Here is a 26,843-nt window from a genome sequence, read left to right on the forward strand (position 1 = left end):
GACTAAGTCACCTAAGGAGGTAGAGTCCATTCCAAGACACCATGCGGATGTTTGTTGCCATTGTTTAGAATTGATTTTAAAGTTTTGTAATTATATGTCTAGGACATTTGATACTTCAGAAATATTGTTAACACTGTTTCAACTTTATAAATATTTCCCTGGTCCTGTAAAACTTTGGAAATATTAATGGTGTGGAATTGGATACTTCTAATGGTTTCTAAATAATGATAACAGCATTCTACCATTATTTACCATTTTCTACCATTTTTTGTAAATGGTTCGGTGGGCTGGGAAGATAGCAATTCACACATCCTTGCAAAGTATGGTTGGGTGTCATGCAACAATGGCCCACCACAAAGGATCCAGCAGTGAAATCTAAAAATATACAGATGCAACAATAGGGCTTACTTTTATGGGGGCAATAAACTAATTTTACCATTTGGCCAGGTTTACCATTTTTTATAAATATTTGTAAATGTGAAATAATCACAGAGAGGTTTCACAATTATTCTAAATAAAGATATTTTTGTACAGTTACTTTCAAAATGTTTCTAAAATATTCAAAGAAATTCAAATAAATGAGTATTTTCTTAGTCAATTTTTTGAAAATAATTTAATTATTGTGGCTCAGATATTCTTTTATTCAAAATAATTCAGACTAATTATAAATATCGCCTAAAAACCCTCATGGTGTCTTGGAATGGACTCTATGCTAAACAAAATCAAAACAAGAAAATCAATTTGCTGTCATCAAAAAAGGCAACTACATTATCATAAAGTATATGTAACATTACAATCAGGTATTAACATTATATTTTCAAACCTCGAATTGTTTCATTGAGAGCTTTAACTTGAAGCAGGAATATAAGAGACTATTCCTAACACTTAGTATACCTACATGTATCTTATACAAATGTATAATATTACATGACGACTGTACAATAGTGCACTTTGCTTTCTATACAAAATCATTAACAATAACTTTACAACTATACACAAGATTATTCCACCATTCAAAGAATGTTTTCGTCTTGAGGAATGTCAGGACATTTTGAGAGCGATAATCATTTTTGAACACAACGTTTCAACCAGTTTCATGGTACATAGGTACGGTGTATGACTGATTTGGTTACTATGACAATGAGAATAGCTAGAATTGCATTCAGAGTTACTGCAAAGTTCAGTCCTTTAGAGAACAGTTACTTCCCTGGTTCTGTTAGTTCACAACCACTTAAGGCTTATCAACCACTTGTCTTACTTTCTGGCCCTGTGCCGTCATCTTGGTTCGGGACCCAAGATAACGACACAAGGCAGATTATGTAATGGTCTAGGTTCCCGACGACCACTGACCACCACATAAAACAGAAAGGACAACAAATGGTAGACAAACTCAAGCAGTCATGAACCAACAGAACCAGGGAAGTCCCCGTTTTCTAGAGGACCGAACTTCACAGCAGCACCAAATACAACCCCAACCATCAACACACTCACAGAAATCAAATCAGCCACACAACGGGTCTGTACACTACAGAAACTGGCCGAAGCCCTGAGTGCAAAATGAGTCACCACTCTTACCATGAACTAATCTTTCGCAAATAATATTGCCTATAACGTTACTGGCATGGATATTAACTGTTTAACTTCAGTGACAGCCGTCCTTATATCGATCCTAAACTTGTCAAAGCGAGTATTGTCTTGAGGCTAAGGTGTTTATTGAAAGTTCAGTCAAGAGTCATCATTGCTGATACCTCCAGTCTCTTCAGGTTCCCTGGCAGGACTATGCTGCATGCACGCATCAGCTGCAACAAACACAGCCGGCTCAATGGCTGTCGAAATGGAAATGGGAATGTTACAATTAGAACTGGACACATTAGAAAAATGCATATGACCAAATTTCAAATAACAAAAGACCTGCGCATATAAAGGATCCATTTTTTCATCTTCATGCAAGTCATGAATTCTACCAACACAACTAATTCTAAGTAGTGCCTGCCGCCAAACAAACAATACATGTCACAGATAATGCTCACCTCGTGGCTGAGGTATGTCCATCAGGTCATTGTAGAGATGATTGATGCATGTATCGGCTGATCTCTAAACTCATCGGAACATCCAGTTGGGGAATGTTCTCTTTACGCGCCTTCTCTTGGCTGTAAGTACAGGAAGATATAAGGTAATAAGGTATTCATTCAAATGTCAGGAAGTTTTCAAGTACACAACGTACATGGTCTATTTTTCAATGATGCATACGTTATTGATATCACAGCATGTACATTTTCAATTTAGATCAAAGACGGAGATGTGTTCGATTCTATGCCTAGCCGTTTGTCTCGCCTTCAGAACAAACGCCCCATGCCATTGTAAAGTCCATGATTCCAGAAAAAATGGTGGTACCTCGTTTCTTGTCGCCAAGCCGCAGGTTACGTTCACACTTGGCACCTTCCTTCACCCGTTCTTGCCTCTGCGCTTCTGTGACGATTTTCGTCTATTGTCTATTCGGTTGACGGTTTCGTGTGCTGCGTCTCATCTGTGTGTACTCTTCTCGTGTTGACTTCTGTCTTAAGGTCTCCGTAGCACAGACGGGTACGGTCTTCCTTGGCGCTGATGACCTCAAAGTCAGTCAGCTGACGTGTCGTCAAGCGATGTTTTCTCTTAACGTGGCTTCTATAAGCTGTATTCAGGAATATACAAGGTATAAGCTTGTAGATTTGATTCAAACGGTAGGCGGACGAACCATGTCCATTGTGTACTTGCTAAATTGTTTCTGGTGATACACAAAAGATGATATTGCAGCATGCTACATTTTCACTTTTAAGACGGGGACATTTGGTTCTTTATCTTGCCGTTCGTGCCGTCCAACAGCCCGGAAATATTGCCTCCTCGTCTTGATGATTTGCTTCTTGTGACAAAGTCCCCTGACTGCACGGAGAACACGCGAACGTAACTCACTCAGGCCAATCTTCCTTCATCAGTCCTTGTCGCATTGCCGCGTCTAATCATTTTAGTCTCGGTTGTTTTGTGTCAACATATCGATGTCACAAGTCGGATGATGGTCAAATGTACTTTTCTCTTCAGTCCGTGCTGCAAACTCTCGGATGATTTTTTCCAAAGGTCTCAGTAGAAGAGACACGTACGGTCTTCCTTGGCGCTCATCGGCCGCAAGTGATAAAGCTGATGTGTCGCCAAGCCAGATAAAGGTCTGCATGTGCTCTGCGATTGGAAAATCACTGGACTGCGATTGGCTAACATGAACAGGATTCTAGCCTTTCATTGGTCACAAAAATGCACTTTTTACCATTGGCTAACTGTGCTGATGAGGTTATCTGCAGCTGATGAATTCGGAGTCTTTTCTGTATTGGACATCTGTGCTAATGAGATTATGGTTACGTAGCAAGGCGACTATCAACGCAGGACCTATGATAGTGATTAATAATGGTACTGCAGATAGCCTTTTCTTTTTCTTTCTCTCTTTCTCTCTTTCTTTCTTTCTTTCGGTCTTTGTCTTTCTTTCTTCTCTTTGCAACAGACACTCAATTACATAAAATCACATCAATACTGTGAGCTATTCTCAAAAAAGCAAAATGGTAAATGAACACAAATTAACCATTACTTTTCATTAGACTCATCTTTCCAATATCGTCACATGACGTTTCAGGTATATTGCATTCACAAGCAACCCACATATCCTACAGCCATTTAAAGGGGAATTGCATTGTATCTATAGGTAGACAAATGAAAGAAGCACCGTACCATTAGCTCAATGTCTTTTTGTGTCACAAAATAAGAGTGAGATTTAGATATTGTGGCCTTACACAGCGTAACAATTACAGGACATAAACACTTGGCCACCGCCATTGGCCTAAAATGCTCTAGGAACAATATCATTTACGACCTAACATTAATACCCCATTGTTTTCTTTGTGAAATGTTCCGAATATTGTTTGATGCTCTTATTATCGAAATCAGCGCCAAATAAGCTTTCATTACCTCAAACCCTTTGCGATCCTTTCGCAATATCCCCATTCCCGAAAAGAGTGAAATTTGTCAATTTGGCGGTCGTCTTAGTCATTTTTCTGGTCGCGGCCGTGAGCGGTACTGCAGATTAGGGTCTGATAGGGTATACCACCCGACTTATAAAAATGCGAAAATATACAAGCAATTTGATTCAAAGCATGGAAACACTTTCTCAAATAGGTCGAGACGTCTTTGCGTGCATTTAGAATTACCTTTTAAGATTTGAAAAATACGAGTTGGCCTAACAAGGCCCTGTGTTCAGGCCTCCCGCGCGGAGCCTAATATAGAAGTTGACCGCCTGTCGAAGCGCCGCCTACATCCATGAACACACCACTTCTTACAAGTAATAAGTATATGAACATCATCCGTTTCCCTTAACAACTGTTCATCCCCGTATATAATTAATGGAGACCTACATTGTACATATATACCCACTGGGTTAACGAGAGTCGCGAGAAAAGAATAGTTGACACATACACGTATACATGTATAATGTCAACCTAACACAAAATTTATATTCTACTGAGTGAATTCGAATTCTTCCGCTTCTGTGTGATTGAGGAAATGTAGTAACATATATGTTCTACAATCTGAATTCATTAGAAATAGTAATTTGTCTGTATTACTTATGTGTATGATGTATAGAAACATGGGATGTGTCAGTCTATAAAATTCAGCTATCTCTTTGTTGTATAAACCGCAGTCTACTTCAGAGTGCTGTTCATCTTTTTTTGCTATCTAAGTTACAGTATCAAGGGGTTAGTCACTCAGAAAACATTACAATCATTCTACCCATTCTACCCTCTGCTTGACCAGCGAGATGTGATAGCTTGCACTGTTTCAGACAACAAACTTCAATATTTGATCACTCAGGGCCTATGAGTAACTTTTTAATGCTGCCCAGTTTACGAAACTGGCATAATTCTCTTTTTCTGAGTGAAAATTGACCTTACAAAAAAGACCGGTGTTCAAATTGACAGTCGGCTATATTGTGCTGTATCATATCATTTGGATAATCAGGGCAGTTTAAAAGTTTGACCTTTGTTCTCACAGGTCGTTTAGAAAAGGTCGCGTTTATGGCCTGATTATCCGCATCTCAGCACACGACACAGTATAACCACTTGTCGATCTAAGGAACCCTAACACATAAAGTATAGTTTTCACTCGATAGTTTTCATTTAAAAGAGATCATGTGTGTTAAATATGTATACTAGTTGTTTCTGGCGTGATTTTGGGTCACTGTAACTGCAGAACAACCGTATTTACAAGAATATAGTTGATTGCAGTACTGCAGTCAGCCGTAGTGTCTCTTTTGAACCGTGCCGACTGCATGTACTGTCTGAGACGCGTTTTAAAACCCTTTATAGCAATGCATTGCACCGTACACAGCCAGAAATAACTGCGAGAATAAACCTCAACAGTAAAGGAAAATAGGTATTTGACTGCTTCGGAAAATTTCTCCCTTTGATATTTGCATTACTTACATACTTTTAAAAAGGTCAGGGTGATGCGTATCTATAAACCCTGCGCGTCCTTGATCTAACGATCTGGTATGTAACTTTTAGTCCGATCGCCATTCTTCCGACTGTATCTGTTTCCTGTACTTTTGAAACTTCTGTAACACTAAGATTAAATCATTTAGTAAATAACATTTTTCATCAAAGTCATACATATTTGGGGAGTTAAGAAAAATGTCCCCAACGTGTACTTGGAGTGTCTTTGCTATGATGTACTTATGTACACTTCCGCTAGGGGTCCTCATTGTACCATAGAATGCTGATGAATGTCTGCATCAAACAGGTGGTTGAACCAGAGGAAAATTCAGACATTATTTTGCAGCCCTCTGAAGGTTGGGCTTCGGCCTTCGGCCTCAGTCAGCCCCATTATACATGTATCCGTCCTACATTATTGTAATGTTATTGCCTCCATGAAAATGGAGTGTGTATGTGTGTGAGTGAGTGCCTGTGTTTCCAGGCATTTGTGGTCAGCATAACTTAGAATGACTGGCTAGATTGTAATGATAGTTGGTATTTGAGTAGGTATTACCAATGTAAAGGTTAGTGTTGATCATGGGCCACCAGGCATCTATCTTTGACACTGCAGCAGGTTTCTGTATCTTTTGTCTTACAAGTACAAATGCTACTATTGGCCTTCTTAGGTCATATACAACTCAGAAACACTGAAAACAGGAGAAGTCATATTCTGCACAAGGTTTATTTCGTTCTGCCAAGCAGCTTGAGTAGCATCTAAAATGGTGTCTGTTCAGTATATACAATAATCTCATCTGTTACTTAAACAGTCTTACTGTAAATCCTCTCCATTTCAAAGTCCTTTGCAATCCACAAATCGCATATGTGTAGTATGCGTTCCTTCTGCTCAAGGAGGCAAATCCAATTTATTTCCTTGCTGTTGTTTAAACAGTTTAATGTAAAAAGTTAGCAATACAAGATGAAAATGGAGGCTGGGAGAAAAACCTGCAGATGACTAGGATTATGCACCTGCTGTAATTCCTCTAAGGAATCTCCCTTCAGACTCGAATTTCATCTTGATGTAACTTCAGTTCCGAAGTTTTTAAATTGAATTTGTGTGGACTACAACACAAATACAGCCATCACAAAATGGACCTATTGAATCTGAACATTAAAAGTTCTTCAAGTATGAGTGAGTATTAGGCTGTAAGAAATAATGTATAGACTATCAGATACCACATGTGATAAACTGTAATTGCAGGTTTGCCTTTTTCTATAGACTTCGACAGTAGTGAGTTTTACAGTCTCTGTATGAATATATCTTGTAATTTACAGTGGCAAAAGCCATTTTTTAAAAGCTTGGTACGCTTCTACTACCCAACTAGGGTAAGCAAAACCCAATGTTGACCAACATTGATGTACATATCATAATATATATAATATATCTGTATTTTCAACAACTTTCCTTTTGACTTTTGGCATCAACATATATATGGATGGGTCAAGCAAAAAACAAACAGATGATTAAATAAATGCAAACTGAGTAAATGTTGTCAGTGCACACACATGATCTTACAACGCACTGTCATGCACAGGCAGAGACAGAGCATTGAACAAAACAGTACTTAGAAATCCGTCGTCTGAAACAATAAACGGCTCGCACTTGTTAATTGGCATATTTACATAGTTGTAGTGAAGTTTTGCGTTCAACTTATAGTCTTCTGTTGGAGTCTGGTATTACACACTTAAACCTTGAAAAAAAATCTTAAAGTTCTTTGCTCATACGTCTTCAAGACATGGCTGTTTCTTTGTGGACTTGACAACTTATTTCCATGACCTGTGGAATCTTGCCACAAAATGTGGCCTCTTGATACACTACTTCCATGTTACTACTTTATACTGACAACATTTCTGAAGTAAAAATAGGTCTTTTCAAATATTTCACATTTCTTGAGCAACACATGGAAATAATACATACAAATGGCACAAGACTAGTATGTTAACAAATGATTCTTTACTGAATATCTTGGCATGTTCTTAATTCTGTACAGTAGATCTGAGACGCCTTGAACATGACAAAGTCTTCCTTGTGCTTCAAGGTGCCATTCATAAACTCCTTCAAGAAAATCCCCTAAAAGTACTCAATCAATCAAAAAAAGGAGAGAATTACTTCCAAGCAGTCTGAAATTGACATTGAATTCCAGGCTTGACGGCTCAGAGAAAGAACTCCACAAAGACTTTGTCCACTAAAAACATGACATGAGGTAAGAAAAGGTATAGAAAAATATTAGAATACAAAGAAAGTAAAGAAAATATTGGACAGTTCGGTTTTGTTTGAGGGTATTAAAAGAAACTTTCGACACGTGCGTCTTGGCACAACTGTTGGAGTGCCTCTTTTCCATGATACTCAAGGGTTGATAAATAGATTTTCAAGACAGAAAGAGAAGTACATGTAAGTATAACTTTCACTGGAACAGAGCATCTTCAGAAATACACACATGAAACAAATACAAGGAACGTAATAAAACACTGGCCTTAGAAATGCCACTATGACTTACTAAGGTGAAATCCTGTTTACATCCTAGAGACCTATGTGATACATTCATCATGTATTTCAAGTCTAGGCACATTAGGTCAACCTCTAGAGTCCAAATGACATCTAGACCTTCAGTCTGGAAAACGTGTTAAGGCACATACTTGGTGAAGCCATTTTGGAAATAATCTTTGTAGTGAAAATATATAAATTAGTGCCACAGCTGACCACTGAGGGTCTTACAGCTCAATTTGACATGTTAAGGTTTTGTGCTGATTCAAGATAAAAAAAGGTGTGAAACACCGAGACTCCCAAGGCACATGATACAGTCTTTTACATCCAAGCAACAGTTTCAAAATCTGAACTCAAAACCCAAGCTCTGACATTCCTACATGTTCACTCTCTGCCAGCATTCCCACCAGGCTCAACTGTTCAGGGCATTTGTTCTTATACATACATTTATTTCAGTCATACCACAGGTACGGTGAAATATATTGTAATGGCATTTGTTCTATGTGTATGGCATTTTTTTGGGGGGGGGGGAATTGGGTGACAAAATAGGAAGTGCCAAAATGGTTCAAGAAAATTCTGAATTTCTCAAGTTCTGAAATGCTATTTCCTGCATTTTGAGAGAAAAATTTGAAACTATGAAAGTACATAATGTCATCAGTTTAATGCAAGGTCAGCTTGTTTTTCTTTATGTTTCAAGGCACTTTTGACATTCTCGTTTCAAGGCACTTTCCACATTTTACAAAAATTTATACCACTGGACACAGTGGAAGGCAACCAAAGATGCCCACATGTTGGTCTGGCGAGAACGCTCCACTCTGCTATAAAAGGCACTTCTTGTAATACCGTAACACCAACAAACAATTTATGACAGCCTTTCAGGAGTTATCTTAAGCAAATACTGTACATCTTTTAAGTCTCTTTCCAGAAGGCCAAAGGAGCGCCTTCTACAATAACTCTCCTGAGGATAGATAAAAAGCTCTGTGTAGTTTCTCTCCTCAAAGACATTCATTGGCGTAAAACACATAATTTCACTGACTGTACATAATACGATACGTAATCATCACTGTTATTTCAACCTTACAAGCGATCCATTATTTCACATCCGCAACACATGATTCTCTGTCTTCTTCTTCTTCCGATACTGTACAAAAAAACATGGCGTCTTCGTCCCGATCACGCCAGTTATTCCGAGATCTTCTCCTCTTGTCATGATGACCCGTCGGCGTAGACGGCTGATTGGCGGCTGTAGCACCGGTCAACCGCGTTCAGCTGGAGGAAGCTACCCTCGTCGGAGGCGTGGCTTCGGATAGACGGAGTCGCGGGCATCTCGTAACCTTCAGAGTTAGATGGAAAAAATCATTATTTGATTGCCATTACAAAGATCTTAAGACAAAGAGTCAAATGTTCCATTCCAAGGCCTAGGATTTTCACCTGCTTATAAAACTAAGAAAAAGAAAAAAACTAAATAAATGAATAAACTTCCTGCCTTATTCTGTATTCATATTCAGCAAAACCTGCCCCTTAGCTTCTTCAACCCTCCGATGGGTCTCCAAATCAATCTCCTTGCTATCAAGGAAACTGAAACAAGCTGCTCATTGTGTCAGACACACTAACATCATAGCATCAAAACTAGTTTTATGGGAGCCTACAAAAGGAAGAAAAAGCCAGGGAAGACCCAAAGTCAACTTCATTGACACAAACCTAGGCCTGTCTAATGTGAAGGAAATCCAGTCCTTGATGATAGGGTGGAGTGGAGACGACTATCAGGAGCTCGGTCAAAGTTAAGTTTAGTAAGTTGCTATCACACAGTTAAAAATGTGTGAGTGATCTTGTCTTACCCCCAGACATGCCGGACCTTGCGGAGAACGCTCGCTGGAGCTGCTCGAACGTGGCGGTGGCTGGCGTGAGCGTCTCCTCGAACGTGGGGATGGCCATGAGGTTCCGCGGGCTGTGGTGGCGGACAGGCGGGAGGGAGTGTCGCTCCGGGTCACCGTGCACCGGCGCCTGCCCCAGGTGGGCGGGGAACGACTGGCTGGTGTTACCATGGTAACCTGTGAGTGACAGATGACAGGAGACATCCCATCAGTTAGGCTATAGACTGCTGCATTCATCCCTTTGAGCTTTACACTGTCCACTTCTTATTGCATCTGGATCAATTTTTTTCTAATGTCTTCCAAAAGAACTAACTAAGAAAGAAGAAACTTTTTTCCAGAAGGCAATCTTTATGATCCTTCAAGTCCCACACAGACAAAAATAGCAACACTGAGAAAGTTCAAAAGGTGCATAATGTATAATCACACACTGACAAGAGAAAAACAATTATTACTGTCTTCATTATGTAATGTTTTGCCTTCATGCTACACAAACACACAGACAACACACATGTACACAATATAAAACACATTTCACTCCCTTTGGGTGACGTCATAATAACCCTGTTCACAGTAAAGCAGTCTAGATAAAAGCCCATCCCAATAGTTGAACTGACCTTGTATGAAGATGGATGCCTGAATCTGCGGCGGAGGTTGCGGTGGAAGCTGTGGTCTCCGCGGAGGCAGCATGTTGGGCGGCGGCATGCGTCGCGCCTGGCTGTGGGGGTGGTGCGGGGGGTGGTGGTTGGAGGGAGAGAAGTGCCCCATACCCCTGGGGGAAGAAGAGAACAATACAGCTAAGTATGCTGCCAAATTTTACACTGTCTCTCAAAGTATGGTGAAAAGGTCTACAACCTAAACTAATCATGACATGTACAATGTAAGTGTAAAATTTCTGTGACTTGACAATAAAATGATTTTACGCATAGAAATGGTGAATAGACTTTTTTTCTATTCTTAGACAGTCCAAGCCCTCTCTTTTTATCTTAACTAATTGAATCTGTACTTTGAAATGTACAAGGACCAAGAACATAAACTGGAGTTGTCTTAAGATGCAACAGTTACTACAGTTCTGTACTCAGCCTCTGTGTTCTAATATAATATAGCTCACCTTTCTCTATATACAACACAGTTTTGTCTCACCTTTCTCTTTCATCCATGGACGGCATCTGAGGCGGAGGTCCCAGGGGACTCATACTGTGGACGGGCGTGTTGTTGGCGGGGGACGGGTGGCTGCTGTGGTTGGACGCGCCCGTCGCCGTACCGCTTCGACTGGAGTGCGTGCTCCCGTACATGCCTGGGGCAAACCACAAACATCTGTCATTTTCATGTACTTTTAAAAAAATTTTAAAAATACTTTTTTTAATTTCTATATCTAATGTCATGCTTGATTTATCTAAAAACTGCTAAGGCTTTGTTTACATGTATGCCAAAAAGCAGCAACTGGATATGACTTTGGAGTTGCTTGAATGAGTAACTGCTTTTTGGTGTATTCTTATTACCTGGATATCTAACCTTCTTCAACATTTGTTTACACAAGTTTTAAGAAAAGAAAAGAGGCATGTAATATCATTACAAGAAAAAGATAACCGTATGACTGTGAAATAGTATTAGTAGCATATCAATATCACACTCATGGAAAAATTTTACTTGCCTAATCGGGCTAGTGAGATAGGACATGTGCTTGCCCAGTAAGCACTTACACTTGCTCGGAATTGGACTATTGGACTTGCCCACCCATTTGAATATAACTTGCGTACCTTGGTACATGTCGGAGGATGTCCCCGGCATGGAGGAGTGCGGCGAGTGTCCCAGCGCGCTGTCGCACGTGCTGCCTCCCAGCGGCGAACGGTCCCCATGCCCCACAGGGTGGATGGGCTGGATCGTCAGGCACTCGCTCAACATCACCTCGGACGACAACTCACCCTCCAGGTTGTTCGCTCGCAACTAAGATAAAAAGCAAAGAAAGTATAAGATACGGTTACAAAAAAGAATCCAGCTGCAATACCTTAGAAAGCCACTAGAAGACCCAGAATCTAGAAATCAATTCTTCATTTTGAAGGCAGCTGCCAAGATACTAAATATCATAAAAATCTATCCTCAAATTCCTAACTTATGCTGTGCTGTCTACAAGCACACAGCTTCAAAAACATAACTTTTGTGATGGTAATGATACTCTAAAACACTGCTTTTTGAGGTCCCCCCCCCCAAAAAAAAAATGACCTAATGTGGTATCCAGATTCCATTCACAGTGGGGAGGAAAAATCCTGCCATTCCAAACCAATAAAGTTCTTGGCTAGAAGCATTGCTGATCCTAGAAGCCTTGTGGACTTGTAAACCAGGGAAAAATTAATATGTCAGATTTGAGACAGGCTTCGGATAAGATTTGCCCAAACTTTTCCCAAAACTCACATCCGGTCCTAAGCTTTCAGTAACTTAGGAACAGGAACTTTCAAACTCCCAGTAAATTACTAGATCACTCCCAATACACAGGCATTGAAAGAGACTTAAAGGTTTGCAATCCCAACAGTATAACCACCGAGAATCAAGCAAATTGTAGCTAAACTCTAGACCTGTCATTAGCAACAAGGGAGTTAATTTGCTTGTTAGGGTAATACCCATTTAGACTAAGGGCCTTGCTGCTCGTTTTAAGGTGAGGGACAGTGTACAGACCAGATCTGCTAATCCATGGGCTGCTGTAAGAGTAGCTGACTCTGAGAATGAGCTACAGCAGATTTCCAGGTGTTCGTTTGGAGGGGAGGGGGGTCAGGGGAGCAAGTCTACCACGATGACAGACAGGGAAATGCCTGGTACAACTGCAACTCCTAAAAAGGCCAGAACTTCTGCGACTTCGGTCTGTTGTACGTTCCAGTGTATAAACTGGATTTGGTAAAGCCAAACGATTCAGACCACACACATTTCAAATACCCTGTCCCGAAACACGTCATCTGATCCGTCCTTCCAAAAACACTGTTTTACCTTGACTATAACAAGGAAGGATGTACAATTTGCATACAGAGTCAGGGATTTCCAGACTGGATGTTTGAGGCATTTCCCTCTGACCTGGGTGGGCAGAGAGGTTAACTAGGGTCACACAGGGGGTTAAAGTTAGCTTGTCTTTAGCTAAGCCAGCATTACGGACTCAGCTGGTACAGTCGGAGGGTAGGCAGGCCATGGTACATGCTGACAGATTAAGAAAGCCTGTGTAAGATAGGGTTAGCCGGGTGCACAAGCCTGATGCTATCCCAGCCCTAATTAATGATCACAGGCCTTAGGGTTAAAGCCACCCAGCTGCAGGGATTGACTGCATTTCCTTTCGCAACAAGAAGGGAAGAGAGAGAAAGCCTTGGATTTTTTTTACTTAGAAAAGATAATTTCAACCAAATTCACAACTTGGTGATTAAAACTAAATCTTCAAGCAAAAGCTTGTTATACCACACATAGTGAACAATGAAAGAACAGGTCTCAATTGTCATGAAACTTTTCAAATATCAGAGACTTCTTGCAAACAAATTTCTGCTCAGAGGATGCTGTAAGAATGGAGTTTTGCATTTCCCAAAATACAGAACAGTCATGCATGGTTCCCTCCCAACAAGTCCTTTATATGTCACTCTTCCTCCTGACAAATAAAAATATAGAAATCCAGAAAAATACAAACAGATTAACTTTTTACTACTCTGGATTCAAGAGAACTTGATCCATAAAATCTAGCTGGTGACTGCCCTTAATTTCAAATCCAGTCCTGTATGGCTCTGTTCCAACCATCTCTTTTCATGTCTTACTCCTGACACTCCCAAATAAAAATATCAAAATTTAAAATATCTGTTCAAGGAAAACAAGATTAACTTCTTACTACTCTTGTATTAAGAAAGCCTAATCCACAAAATCCAGCTGGCGTGCCCTTAATTCAAACTCCAGCCCTGTATGGCTCTGTTCCAACAAGTCCTTTTCATGTCTTCTTGCTGACACTCCTACAGGTGGTTTTATTCTGTCTCCAAACCTCACAACTCCTGCCAGAAAACACCCACACACGCTTCCCCCAGAATACGGGCTCAGAGGGAGCTCAGACATGACCTTTAAGATGAGTCTTTAGGCCTGTTGTGCTTCCAGTTACCTAACCAAGCTGAGCATAAAGCATAACCCTGCCGACCAAATTTTTGGTCCACTGGTGGCAGGGGACAGATTTTTGTGGCGAGAGTATTTGAGAATCGTTTTCCAACAGTGTACTGTTCTAATGCAATTATTGCAAAATCGATAAGAACAGACTCAACAAGCTATCCATACTAAAGTCTTGTAGTTGTAATCTACAAAAAAAGCCAAAATCTACAAAAAAAGAGAATCTCTCCCTACTGCCATATTTTTCAGGATTATAACTGGAAACATAACACTAATTTTTCCAGGCCTTGGGAGTAGCTAGTCTTGGAGAGGTCTCAGATTTGACCTTTAAGGAAGTCATTACCTTCTTCCGTGCCTGCTGTTCCTTGGCCGTGTGTGCCTTCACGTGTTTTCGCAGCGAGCTGGGGTCAGTGTAGCGCTTGGTACAGCCTGGTATCTGACACGCGTACGGTTTCTGAAGGGGCAGAGAGGAAAAAACAAGTTAACAATCTCCATACGAATGATGGTCAGAGTTGTGCATGGACAATGAATCTCAATTTGGGGAGCAAATCTGTACTTTCTTTAGCATTCTGATATTGACTGATTCTAATTTTCTTGACCAAAAGAGTTTGTTATTTTAGTGCATTAACCCACTACAGTACTGCATTTGCTAGATATTAGCATGGACTGAAAAATTTTAGATATAATTTTTTTCATACGTAGTACTACATGTTATGAGGTACATGTACTACAAGGCTGTTAACTGTATCATCTGATAGATGACAAATATACAAGTTTCTAACATGATCTGTTTCAATTTGTGATGAAGGGTTTAGGAAAAAACAACCAGGGAAAGCATGCGTCAGCTGGAAGTGTATGTGTGTGTGCTTGTTCAGCAAAATGACAATTGTGGTGTTAACCGCAAGAACATCTACTCATTTACAGATTACACAGGCTGTAATTGGTTCAAGATTAAAGCCTGAAACATGACACTACCCCACTGTTCATCCTCCAAGTTCAAGTACGCATCTGGCTATTGCAGTGAAGAAAAATTTATTATGTTGGTTTCTTTCTATTTTTACCAGTTATCGTTTGCTGTGTTTTTGTGAAAGATGGCAATTTCAACAGGTTATGTGATATGCAATTTCAGTCTCCATTTTACTGTCAGTGTCTGTAAGTTGTCTGTACACTGGCAATATCGAATAGAACAGGTCTATTCCTGAACTGACAAAAGTAAAATTAAAACATAAAGAAAGTGTACAATTTCATCAGGCACATACAGTCTAAGTCAGATGCACGTTTTCATCCTGCTGGCTAGTTTCAAGTTCAAAATGTCCTACAACCAAAGAAATGATTTGGTGGCAGAGTGATGAGACATGAGACATCATTTCCCGGCCGTGAATTCTGTCCCAAATGTGCAGGAGGGTGTGTGATGAGTCCTCACCGTGTCCAGGTGTGTTCTCTGGTGCTTGGCACGGTCGGACGAGTTACTGAAGGCCTTCTGACACCCGGCGTGCTGGCACAGGTAAGGCTTCTCCCCCGTGTGCGACCGTAGGTGAATCTTCAGGTTCTCCAGACGAGAGAATGCCTTGTTGCACCCTTCAAACTGCAGGGATCAAGATATACAAATGATAAATATTACATTTATCAAATAAACAACTTGTACAACAATGAAACAGGTTCTTTACCCTTCAAACTGTAATGATTAAGGTAGAATAAGAACAAATGTTAAATGTCATAGTATGCAAGAAGTACAAAGATTGAACATGGGAATCATCTTTAGGTTCTCAAGATACAAAATGTAAGAGAACACATTCTTGCACCAACTGCACTGATCAAGACATATAAGAATGAAGGTTAAATCTTGAAGACAGTCCAATAGCTCAGGAATTGTACATGTGAATCTTTAGACTAATACTAGGTTCTCCAGGTGAGAGAATTCCTTGATACAACCCTTAAAGTAAAACTGCAGTATACCTACGAAAAATAAGCATAATGTTTGTTAAGATATGGCAGCTGTGAGCCATTGACTGACCACTGACTTCCTTTACCCAGTAGAGCTTTAAATCCTAAACTCTTTGGTTACTTCTGTTCACATTCTGTGTCTACTGTTCACCATAGCATGTTCTAGAGGAGGAAACAGCACGGGAATGGAACAGGTGCTGCAAATCAAGTTCTTTATGAGGTAACTGGGAAATGTTTTCAAACTTGACACACACCTGCTAACCTGGAAGTGCCCCAAGTTCATTACCAACTGCAAAATTGACAAGCGACATTCCAGGGAAAAGATTGCGGTCAGAGGTCAGGCAGACCACGATTATTCAATACTAGCACTGTCTGTCAGCTTGTCTTGTAAGGCATTGAAACATGCTTTCACTGATTGTAGTAACGTTACAATCTCTGGCAAAATTGTCTTAATAATCTCTTGATATTAGTTAACTTCTTTTGGTTGGTTGGTTGGTTGGTTGTTTTGTTAGCAGGATAAATGGGAAAAGTTATGATTGGCTTTCTTTGGACTTTTGAGAAGTATTCAGTTGGAATTCAGCACTACGTATTCTGAGTTGTCTCAATTTTTTTATTTATGGTAAGATTGCATTGTTGGCATCCATCTGTCTAGGAACATAATGGTAGGCACGTGACCTGGCCTGCACGCGACTTTTTAAGGTGAAGGATTCTGGTAAGATTATGACAGAAATATTTGTTAAGTTAAACACATTTGCCAGAGCTAAATGTATTTTCACATGCATCAAGGTGTAACGGGACGACAACAAGGTTCAAGATGAGACTTCATCCAAACCCATGCTTAAGCTGAAGACCAAGTTTAATAGAAATGTTCTACCGACACTCTACTGTCTCTAAAGGTTGCATTGTCCCGGTCACAGACAAGATGAGCTCCACGGGGATTAAGCTGGGCTCCAAGGTAAACAGGGCTCTTCTGCAGACTCATGACACAATGGGCAGACGAGGCCCTTAAGCCCCACGCATCTTATCTTTTATGGGGTGGATCTTAACAACACAGGTGACACAAGTGAAAAGTGATGTGCCGTGATCGTTGAGCCAGGTATACAGGGGATGCAAAACGGAGATGAGGCGCCAATTTAATCGTAGGCTGATCACCGGGTATGAACATTCAGATGATGCTCTAAACTCTACAACACAGGTAACACAAGTGAAAAGTGATCTGCCGTAATCACTGAGCCAGGTACGGAAAGCACAATTGAGATCAGGCACCAGTTTAATCGTGGGCTGATCGCCGGGTATAAACATTCAGATGGCTCTAAACTGAGTAACCGATGCCGGCGAGGATTGATTTCGCTGGCTGCACTTCCGTTGCTTTTGTTGGAGGGTCAAACAATGCCTCCTGACAAACCCACCCGAGACAAAACTCACCCGACATCCGATACACTGGGGCAATGATATGCATAAGTCAGCCATTCCTCGCATTTCTAGACAATTTGACACGCGGGAGAAAAACTCCTTCCCTTCCTGACTGTCATTTCCTTATAGACGACAAGGTGACCATGTAAGGTGTTTGGTTGGGAGAAACCTGATCCCCACAGCAAAAGGATTTTGTTTTAATGTTTATAGTAGAGCAGATGTCACAGGAGTAAACGGGTGGGGACAAAAACAACATGCCTTTAACAGGTGCGCAGCTATAAGGCGATCTGGCACTCGTACGCTTCCAGGTCATAGGTCATCTCGCAGACATTCCCTGGTCTGAGGTCACAGCAACTTAATTTGTTGGTTTTTGGATCTTAGAAAAATAACGCTGAATTGTTAGGTCAACATGAGAGCTGAGTTTGAGGGGAATGCCTGCACCTTGATGCAAACAGTTATAACAGGTGTTTAAGGCCAGATGTGCACTTGGTACTGATGACTTGTTCTGCCAGTTCCTTCTAGTGACGCTGAAGAAGAGTTGGGGATGTCACTTGATGTCCAAATCTTTTCCATTAGTAGAGATTGAATTGTCTTCAGATATTGTTCACCTGGTGGTACAGCCTTCATAAACATGTATTGTGACAGTCACATTTAATATTTTTTTTCTTCCAGCCCCTCTGTTTCCATCTTGACTGTTTTTCTACTTTATAATGTCCGAGTTTAAAGAAAACAATCTTTTCCAGCTGTACTGTTCTAAGATTGAATTGCCTTTAGATATTGTTTACCTGGTGGTATTATCTTGAAGTTCATCAACTTTTATTGTCACATTTAAGTTGTTTTTTTCATTCAGCCCCTATATTTTCATACTGTTTTTCTACTTGATGATGTCTGGGATCAAAGAAACAATTCAGCGTGGCCTAATCCAACGCTCACCTATCTGCTGGTCCATTCTTATCATGTCACACGGTATAGACAACTAACCAGCGTGGAGAAGGAACAATACAAGTCACCAAGTCTGCAGCCTGCGGCATTAGGGGAAAGTGCGCCGTGTTATTGTTGGCAGGAGTTTGGCAGCGTACAGTTGCACATAGCGAGCGGTGTCCTCTCTCTCCGCCAGTCACTCTGCACTAAGTGGTTTACAGGACAGATGTACAGGTGTGATGAGTGATACTGATATTATCAGCTGTCACTCAACCACTGGAGATGCCAAACTTTTCTCCCAATGAAACTATTTAATGTAATATCAAGCCAAGCAATTTCGAGCTTTTGCACACAATATTAGTAAAATTTGTCACAAATAATAACTTCATATTATCAAGATCATTTAAAAAAAACTCTTCCCTTTCTGTAATGTCAAACAAACAAATAAACAAAATGTCAAACGACCAGGGAAACAAGTAGCCCCTGACAGAAAGATACTGTATAATGCATTCAAGCCCATTGTAGCCATAGACACTCATACAAGAGCCTGTTCCTATACAGGCTGTCTGGCAGCTGTCACCAGGCCCCAGATTATAAAACTAATGGAGAACCAAATAAAACAAACAAACAAACAATTAAAATGTCCAATGACCAGGGAAACAAATAGCCCCTGACAGGAATATTCTGTATACCATAGCCCAATCCCATTGTACATTTGGCTACAGACACTCATACCAAAGCCTGTTCTTGTAAGGGCTGTCTGGTGGCTGTCACCAGGTCCCAGGTTATATATGGCACCTGCTGAAAGATGTTGGTGTAATTGACAGGTGCCACCTGTAGGTGCCTAGGAGCACACCTGACTTCCTGACTCGAAGATTCCTCAGCCGAACCCGTTGACATTTCGATTCTGCACCTGACTTTATGCTGACGTCTAGAATATTCAAATGTCTGAAAGTACATACCTTTTCTTATTACATTCTCAAACTATTACCTTAAATTTGTAGTTTTCTGCTTCTTTTACATTTATAACATTAAGCCATTAAAAAAACTGTTGTACATCATTTTTCAGTTACAACAAAAAATGCAGTTTAAACCAGAATATTGGCAAAAACAAGTAGAATTAAGCATGAGTTGGATCCATCTGCTTCCAGACTAGACTCTCACCCTTCTCCCACCTGTTCTAAACATCCTGAACACAGATTAACCCAACCACCGACTCCGACCCTCCTCCCGATCCCCGCAATCAATATTCGCTGCATTCCTCGCCGTTTGTCCATGCTCGGGTTTTAAGCAGGGGAACAATGGCGGCCATTGTGAAGACTTCACGGTCACGACAACCATCGGCAAACACTGACGTTACATTCTACTTCTGTTAGGACATTCTTATGCTCCTCAGGCAAGAGGTATGCTCCAATAAAAATATAGCTTATAAACAAAATGATTTGGGACAATATCATTTCCTTTTTCATTTTATTCTTTGATTTTAAAAGTTTCTCAAAGAAGTAAACCTGGTTTTCCTTTTGTTAAATTAATCTACATTCCGGTGGTATTCAGCTGTGACCGCAAATTCGATAAAAAATATCACTGGGTCAATATTTGTGATGATGATGAAAACTTTCTGCACTATTTGACATACTGTATGTACCTAGTAAGAAAGCAATACACATACCTAATCTAAAGTTTGACATAACACAAATATTTGATTTACTTAATTATCGATCAATTACATTTCAATTTGGTTCGTGTCATTTTCTACCTTTGACCAGCGATATAATAAAAGAGCAACTTGAGCATCGTTGGATTTTCAAACAAAAAAATTTTGACTTGATCCACGTCATTTCTTATTTCCCGAGGTAAGAATTATTAGGATTATTAGAATCATTTATTTTTCTGACAGGGCAAATTTCTAGTTACTCAAATGCTGAAACTTTGATGTCAGAACAAAGTTTCTTCTCAAAAAGGAACAGATCTTGAAACACGACTCAAGCACTCTGACTGAAGTGCACAGTCACGAGCCATTCAGGCAACGACTTTGACCCAGAACAAACCATAGTACAGACCTTAGCGCTGCACCTCACCCCCGGCAGGCCCACCCACCCCTAGCTGTGTGCCTCACGGAACATTCCCAAACAAACACAGCAAACATGGGGTGCTGCCGACAACTACATGACAGGAGCTGTACACTGTTAGCTACAAGACATGTCTGGGTCCTTGAGAGAGTTGAGAAAATACTCTTAAAACTTTATAAGAGACATATTTGATAGTTGTCAAGAAAATTCAGAACTCGAAAAACCTTCTTTTTCTGTTTTATACTGATGATTTGCAATTCACAAAAATAAACCTACGTTCTTCTAGCCAAAATATATAACCAAATTTCAAGTTGGTTATATTTTGTACAAATTCACACGCCTATTCAATGTGAAAACCATATAAGACAATAGGTTAAAAACACAAAATTCTATTGAATTGTCTCATGTTACAAGATTGGCGCCATGAGGAGTAACTAAAGGTACTGCATGAGTGGCAACCTAATGAGAAACAAAACAGGTTCCACACTATTTCTAAGAATATATTCTATATCTGAATATTACAAATTTTAATCCATTATTCTCCTTCAGGGACATTGACAAAGTAGAGAGATTTTTCAAAATCATAACAGAATTTCCAAATGAAAAACCTGCATTGGGCAGCCACTGTACATACTGCCAGAGTATTAGCTAAGAGCAGAAAATCCTCTCGGACAAAGAAAAACGGAAGGAAATAGGAATTTTTGTGGACACAAAAATTTGCCGTCAATTTGCTGTTAAAATAGAAGACATATCTTGTTGCCGTGGGAAACACCGCCAGTTGCCATGGCAACATGTAAAGCCTGGCATCAGACGTTCCAGTCAGGCAGAAAATTCCATTACGCGTCGCCAATCAGATTTACTGGGGAACTTAACGCGGCCAAAGCTCTGTGGAAAGAAGCTTAGTGCTGCCCCAATCAGTTTAATTTGAAACTGTAGACCAATGTGACAGTGTCTGCACAAAGGGAGAAATCCCACTTGTCTTTACACGGGCGTTGCTCGCTCAGAAACTTCTAATCAGGACGACAATAGGACACTTTCAGGACATAAATAAACACAAATAACGGCTAATGGCGATCAGACAATGCTTCACTGGCTGCCGCTATCCAATCATTTCAAACCTCGTTATCATAACTTTCGCTCCTCGCATTCTCTGCAGATCAGGTTACGTCTAATCAGTTTTCATAGATTGCATTATCCCAAAAATGATGTCTGAATAAAAGAAGAAGAAAACAGAACACTCCACAAAATTTTCTTTAAGCTGGACTATTTTTTACTTAACCTGAGATTTAAGTTTTCAAACAGAAAATAGACTGACAGAATTGGTATTACTGTACACCACTGCTAGAGCCAGCCATTTGACCACACAGTGAAGCACTAAACTTCTAGCTGGGTTCATAATTATAAAACAACTTATTATGCTATAAAACATGCAAATTCTCCAAAATGTTGCTCTACCTTCAACCATGGTTTCAATGTCAAAAACCTAATCCAGAAATCTCGCAGCTTTTCAGATTTTACAGTGAAGAAATTCACATAAAACCCTGTCATTTTGCGATCCGTTCACAACTCTAGATCAGAAAGGATCGCAATGGACGAATTAGCCTACCTTTCACTAAACATGAGCAAATTTTGACTCCACATTAACCCAATCTGCTTAACTAAGGAGCAAATTTTGAACATCCCTATGAAACTTGAATTTTCACTTTCAGAAGTACTTTAAGAAAACATGAACCTTAAAGAAACCTGCAATTCTAGGTTAAGGTGACGAGGGGATAACTCAAGAATGGGGCCTGCAAAGCCTGCTGCAATGTAATTACACCTAGGGCAGAATGTCTTAATGCCAACTAATTAAGCAGGGATAGGAGTGATCCCACAGTGCCTGGGGGCTTTACAAGACAACACTACTATCCAACTCCTTGTTATCCATCACCAGGGCTGTCTCCAGCTTTAGTTTTCTCTGTCCCCTCATTGTTTGGGAGTCCATGTTGCTAATTCCCACTATTAAATCTGTCTGAAATTTCAGTTTTATGTCATGAAGTTGAGATTTTTGGGGGGGGATGGATGTGGTAATTTTTTTTTCCATCCCAAGAAGTAAAGTCCCATCTCAGGACGGAGGGATGGGTCCTGCAGATGGCCCTGATTTTCACAATCTTTCACAGACAGGGCAAGTTTCAGTTTTGGCACAAAAATCCTTTGAGTATAGACATCTCTTAGAGTTTCTCGCATGTTTTCTTTCTCAGTCAAATTAGACATGGTCGAGCCGTATCAAAATTAAGAATGTGTCAATCTAACTGGAATTTCCTCCAGACATTCCTAGTCGACCATATGGAATCCATCATATTTTCAACCATCTATCACAAAAGAAACAAATCAACCCTGCAGAAAACGTAAACAAACTGTGCTTAATCAAAATGTCGTTAAACACTAATGGTGGTAGGTTTATAGCCCTTTAGTGAAAGCCCCTGGTGTTAGGATTATCACCTTCCTAATCCAGGCTATCAGTACTTAATCCCACCCATCTATAATCCTCTGTCAGGATTTATGAAAGTCCTGGAGGTAATCAGAAACATACCCTGGTAAGAAAACCATCTATTTTCCACCCCTTCGGGAAAATTGTTATCCTCACATCTTTGAGGACAAAGGCTACATCAATACATGTTGGTTCAGGGATTAAAAAAGAACCACTGAACTGAAAAATTTACCATAAGGTAGCATAGTTTCAGACCATCCAAATGAGGCCAGGTGAAGATGAAGGTACATGGAAAATCTACAAGAAAACAAAGACTTCAGGGAAATATCAAAGTTTGTACCATAGAACTTCAACTTTAGAACACACATTTCATGGAGTGAATAGAGTCAAATTCTAGTTTTTCATTGCCCTATATTTTCATGTTGACCTCGTACTAAATTTTTGCTTCGAAAAAAATAGCGTGGGCGTACTTAAAAGGGGAAAGTTGAGGAACAGGTGTTATAGGGGTGTGTCTCTGTGTACTTATTGTCCAACCTTTTCACCTCACTTTTGTCTACCTTATCTGACTTCAACAACTGCTCTAGATTCTAACCACCTTTTTTCAAAAGGATAACTGATAATTACATTCTTCACTGTACTGCCATTTCGCATGGATTACCAAGTGTAGCTTTTATCAAGTTTTCTGACATCTTGAAAGTTAACAAAAAATTACAAAAGAGGTTGACTAATCAAATGAAGACAAAATTTACATCCCTCCTCTGTTTTGCTATGATTTGTCCACTTATAAATCCTTACTTCTTCCACATTGTGTTAAGATGTTTTACCAGATAAATATCAACATTTCAACATGTCACTATCATCAAACTGGAAGAAATTTGTGTTTTGAATAAAAAAAGCTTAAATCTGAAGACCAAATCAGTGCGCTGGCTTGGTGGCAGGGTTGTAGCCAGCACCTGTCCTTCAGTCCTTTGAAGGAATTTTGCAGCAGGGGACTGAAAAAAAATTTCCCCATTCCGTCCCCTGGGACAGACAAAAATTGATATGTAAAGATATAAAAAAAACTGAAACCCATGTGTTCTTCTTCACCAAAACAGATGCCATTGAACACCTACGTCTACAAGCAAAATTTGCCTCGCCATGCCTTCGGTGCTCGATAGGATTCTCATTCAAAATCAAGGGGACTGAAAATGATTTCAGGCTGGCTACAACCCTGCTTGGTGGAGAGTCAGGCCACCTGTTGATCTGGGTGTTATGTTTCAGGCCACTGCACAAGGACCAGTTTAGGAAGACGGATGGACTTTTAATTGCCATATTTGGAGAGGGGACAGACAGGGAGTCAGAGGATTTTCTGGTATCCTGACTAAACAAAGACTAAAGAGAAGGGTGTCATCAAGCCAGGACAGCCTGTGTGAAATTGGGAACAAGAATGCAGAATTAACTCAACAATAGTATGGTGACAGCAGCACATGTTTCTAATGTCACATCTACACAACAAGTAGACTGTGTTACATCCAGAAAGAAGTAAACAAAAAATCACAAACTAAAGCAAATTAAGAACAATTGAGCTGAAGTTCAAATTTGTTATCCTAACATGTACTCCAACAACAAATCTGGTGTGTTGTGCCATTGACCGGGGGTGACAGTGGTGCCAAGTGATTTACAGAGATTGCAGTGATGCCGTACAACTATGTTAAGACTGCAAGGAAAACAAAAAAGCAATAAACGAAGAAGATAACAGAATTTATTCCTGTCAATTTGAAATATGGGGACCAGTCTTCTGGTGAACTTGACTTTGTGATTGGCCAAGCATGAACCATTGAAGGCCTAAGTTCACATTTCAACAAGCTTGTTGACATTCAGTTAAATATCGACTACAGAGTCAAACGTTAGCCACTTAAGTTCCATTTTGTGTTTTTCCTGACCGCAAAAACATTCTAGTGAAAAGACACCGTCTGCCTTAAGGTTACTCTGTCATCTTAAAGATGTAGTATCCGTTCCTGGCAGCCAACAACAGTATCACAAGTTTCAAACATTGTGAGACAATAAGACGTAAAATCCCTGTCTTCACATTTCCCGGGAATCAAACCTTGTTTTCTTGGAAGGGACCAGGTGTTCAGGTTCTTTATTGACTCCCTTTTATGGACGCAAAAAAGGTGCTTCATATGCGGGTGACCTCTCTGGCATTTATATTGCACTTTCTGACAGGGAAGGCACAAAGCCTCTGGGTTTAGCTGCTAGGAAACTAATGGTATAGAACCACACAAGAACAAATCATAACACGCAGAGACATACACCACTTATGTTACCAGCTTTAGGAGATCATAAAAGCCCTATGGCAGGTTTTTACAATAATGGCATAACAAGGGAAACTGAGAAATCAAAAGCTATTGAAGATTAACGTTTGAATAATTCTATTTTGTCGTTTGTGAAATATAAATTTGCCTCTCATGAGGGGGAGGGGTTGTTTTTCCAAGAACAGTTACTGAATCTTTTCTTTATCTGTATCTAAAAGCACAAAGTTTTAAAGCTATATTAGGACTTCAAAATGTCAAATTGAATGGCCATTCCTTGAACCTGCCATGTCATATCATAAGAAAAGGCTATTTCAAAATCACCCAGTGATACGCTGTCTCTTCTGATGACCGTGCTAACCCAAAAATGAATCTTACAAAATTCCCCCGTTCAAGAATGGACTCCAGTGCACCCTATGTGAATTTGCACAATAGACCAGTCCAGAAATACTCCCACTGAAACCTTGGCCTTTTGAATAAGAAACCAAATCCAAAATTGAATTTAGCAAAAAAGGTCCCAGTGCATGAAAAGGTATAATAGACCAGTCTAAAAACACTTCCACTAAAAATTGAATTTTGAATCATCACCCGTTCAAAACTGAATTTGAAAAAATCCCCCTTCCGTGTGCAAAAAATGGACTCTTCCATGTAAAGTAGAGTAGTCCAAAAATACATCCGCTAAAATAGGACTTTGACATAATCACTGAAGTCCAAAAAATGGATTTTTAAAAAAGCCCCCTCTATGTAAGAATGGACTCTTCCAGAACACCCATGTAAAATTGCAAATTAGACCAGTCCAAAAATAACCCTACTGAAAGACTTTGACAAACTAGAAGTCACCAAAGTCCAAAATATGAATTTTGAAAAATCCCCCCTCCGTGCGAGAATAGACTCTTCCAGCACACATTCTGTAAATTTGCAAAATAGACCTGTCCAAAAATACATCCACTGAAAGACTTCACCAGTCCAATGATGAATTTAAAAAAATGAACCCCTCCGTGTAAGAATGGACTCTTCCAGATAACACCGGGCTCGCTGATTGGCTGCCACCCCCCCCTCTTTAGGATATAGATTCAGGCTAAGTGATTGGTTACCTATCTAATTAGATTGAATAGACATATATGCCAGTAGGTGCAATCTGCAGCTGGGGGTCAACGACCTTAAGGTCATTGACCCCTCTGGCTATTGGAAAATGACAAAACAATCCCCAAATATATCATTTTGACGTAGTCTATGACAAAAATTATACATGTGTCATTTGAATAAATGTCCTGTGCGCCCTTTTACCAAAATTTGGGTCATTTGGTTTTAAAACCAGAGCACAAGAGCCAAAAGTGTACTTTTTGGTCGTAAAATGGCCAAATAATCGCAAAATTAAGCATTTTGTTGTACTGTATACCTCAAGTGTTATTGAATCCATGTGCGCATATGTCTAGGGCACTCCTATACTAAATTTCAGGTCATCTGGTTCTAAAACCAAGGTACAGGAGCCAAAAGTGTCCATTTTTGGTAAAAAAAATGACCAAAAAATCGCAAAAATAAGCATTTCGTTATACTGTACACCAAAACTGATATTGAATCTATATGGGGGACTTATCAAGGCACATCTGTGCCAAATTTCAGCTAATTCGGTTATAATACCAGGGTACAGGGGGCCCAAATATGCAGTTTTGTCTTAAGATGACCAAAAACCTTAATAAATCATTTAAGAGACAGATAT

General features: G+C 39.9%; 1 protein-coding gene across 1 annotated transcript in view; it reads right to left on the reverse strand.

Moving 5' to 3' along the window:
* Positions 1–6,209: 6,209 nt before the first annotated feature.
* Positions 6,210–26,843, reverse strand: part of LOC118431374 (zinc finger protein GLIS3-like) — a 40,806-nt gene continuing 20,172 nt past the window's right edge. The window contains exons 4-10 of the mRNA XM_035842515.1: positions 15,439–15,600; positions 14,359–14,469; positions 11,660–11,846; positions 11,043–11,196; positions 10,517–10,671; positions 9,867–10,079; positions 6,210–9,362 (exon numbers count right to left, since the gene is read on the reverse strand). Coding sequence (XP_035698408.1) covers positions 9,235–9,362; positions 9,867–10,079; positions 10,517–10,671; positions 11,043–11,196; positions 11,660–11,846; positions 14,359–14,469; positions 15,439–15,600 — 1,110 coding nt within the window. The 3' untranslated portion in view covers positions 6,210–9,234. The remainder of the gene's footprint in view (positions 9,363–9,866; positions 10,080–10,516; positions 10,672–11,042; positions 11,197–11,659; positions 11,847–14,358; positions 14,470–15,438; positions 15,601–26,843) is intronic.

Source organism: Branchiostoma floridae, chromosome 15, assembly GCF_000003815.2.
Source record: "Branchiostoma floridae strain S238N-H82 chromosome 15, Bfl_VNyyK, whole genome shotgun sequence".
Classification (NCBI taxonomy): domain Eukaryota; kingdom Metazoa; phylum Chordata; class Leptocardii; order Amphioxiformes; family Branchiostomatidae; genus Branchiostoma; species Branchiostoma floridae.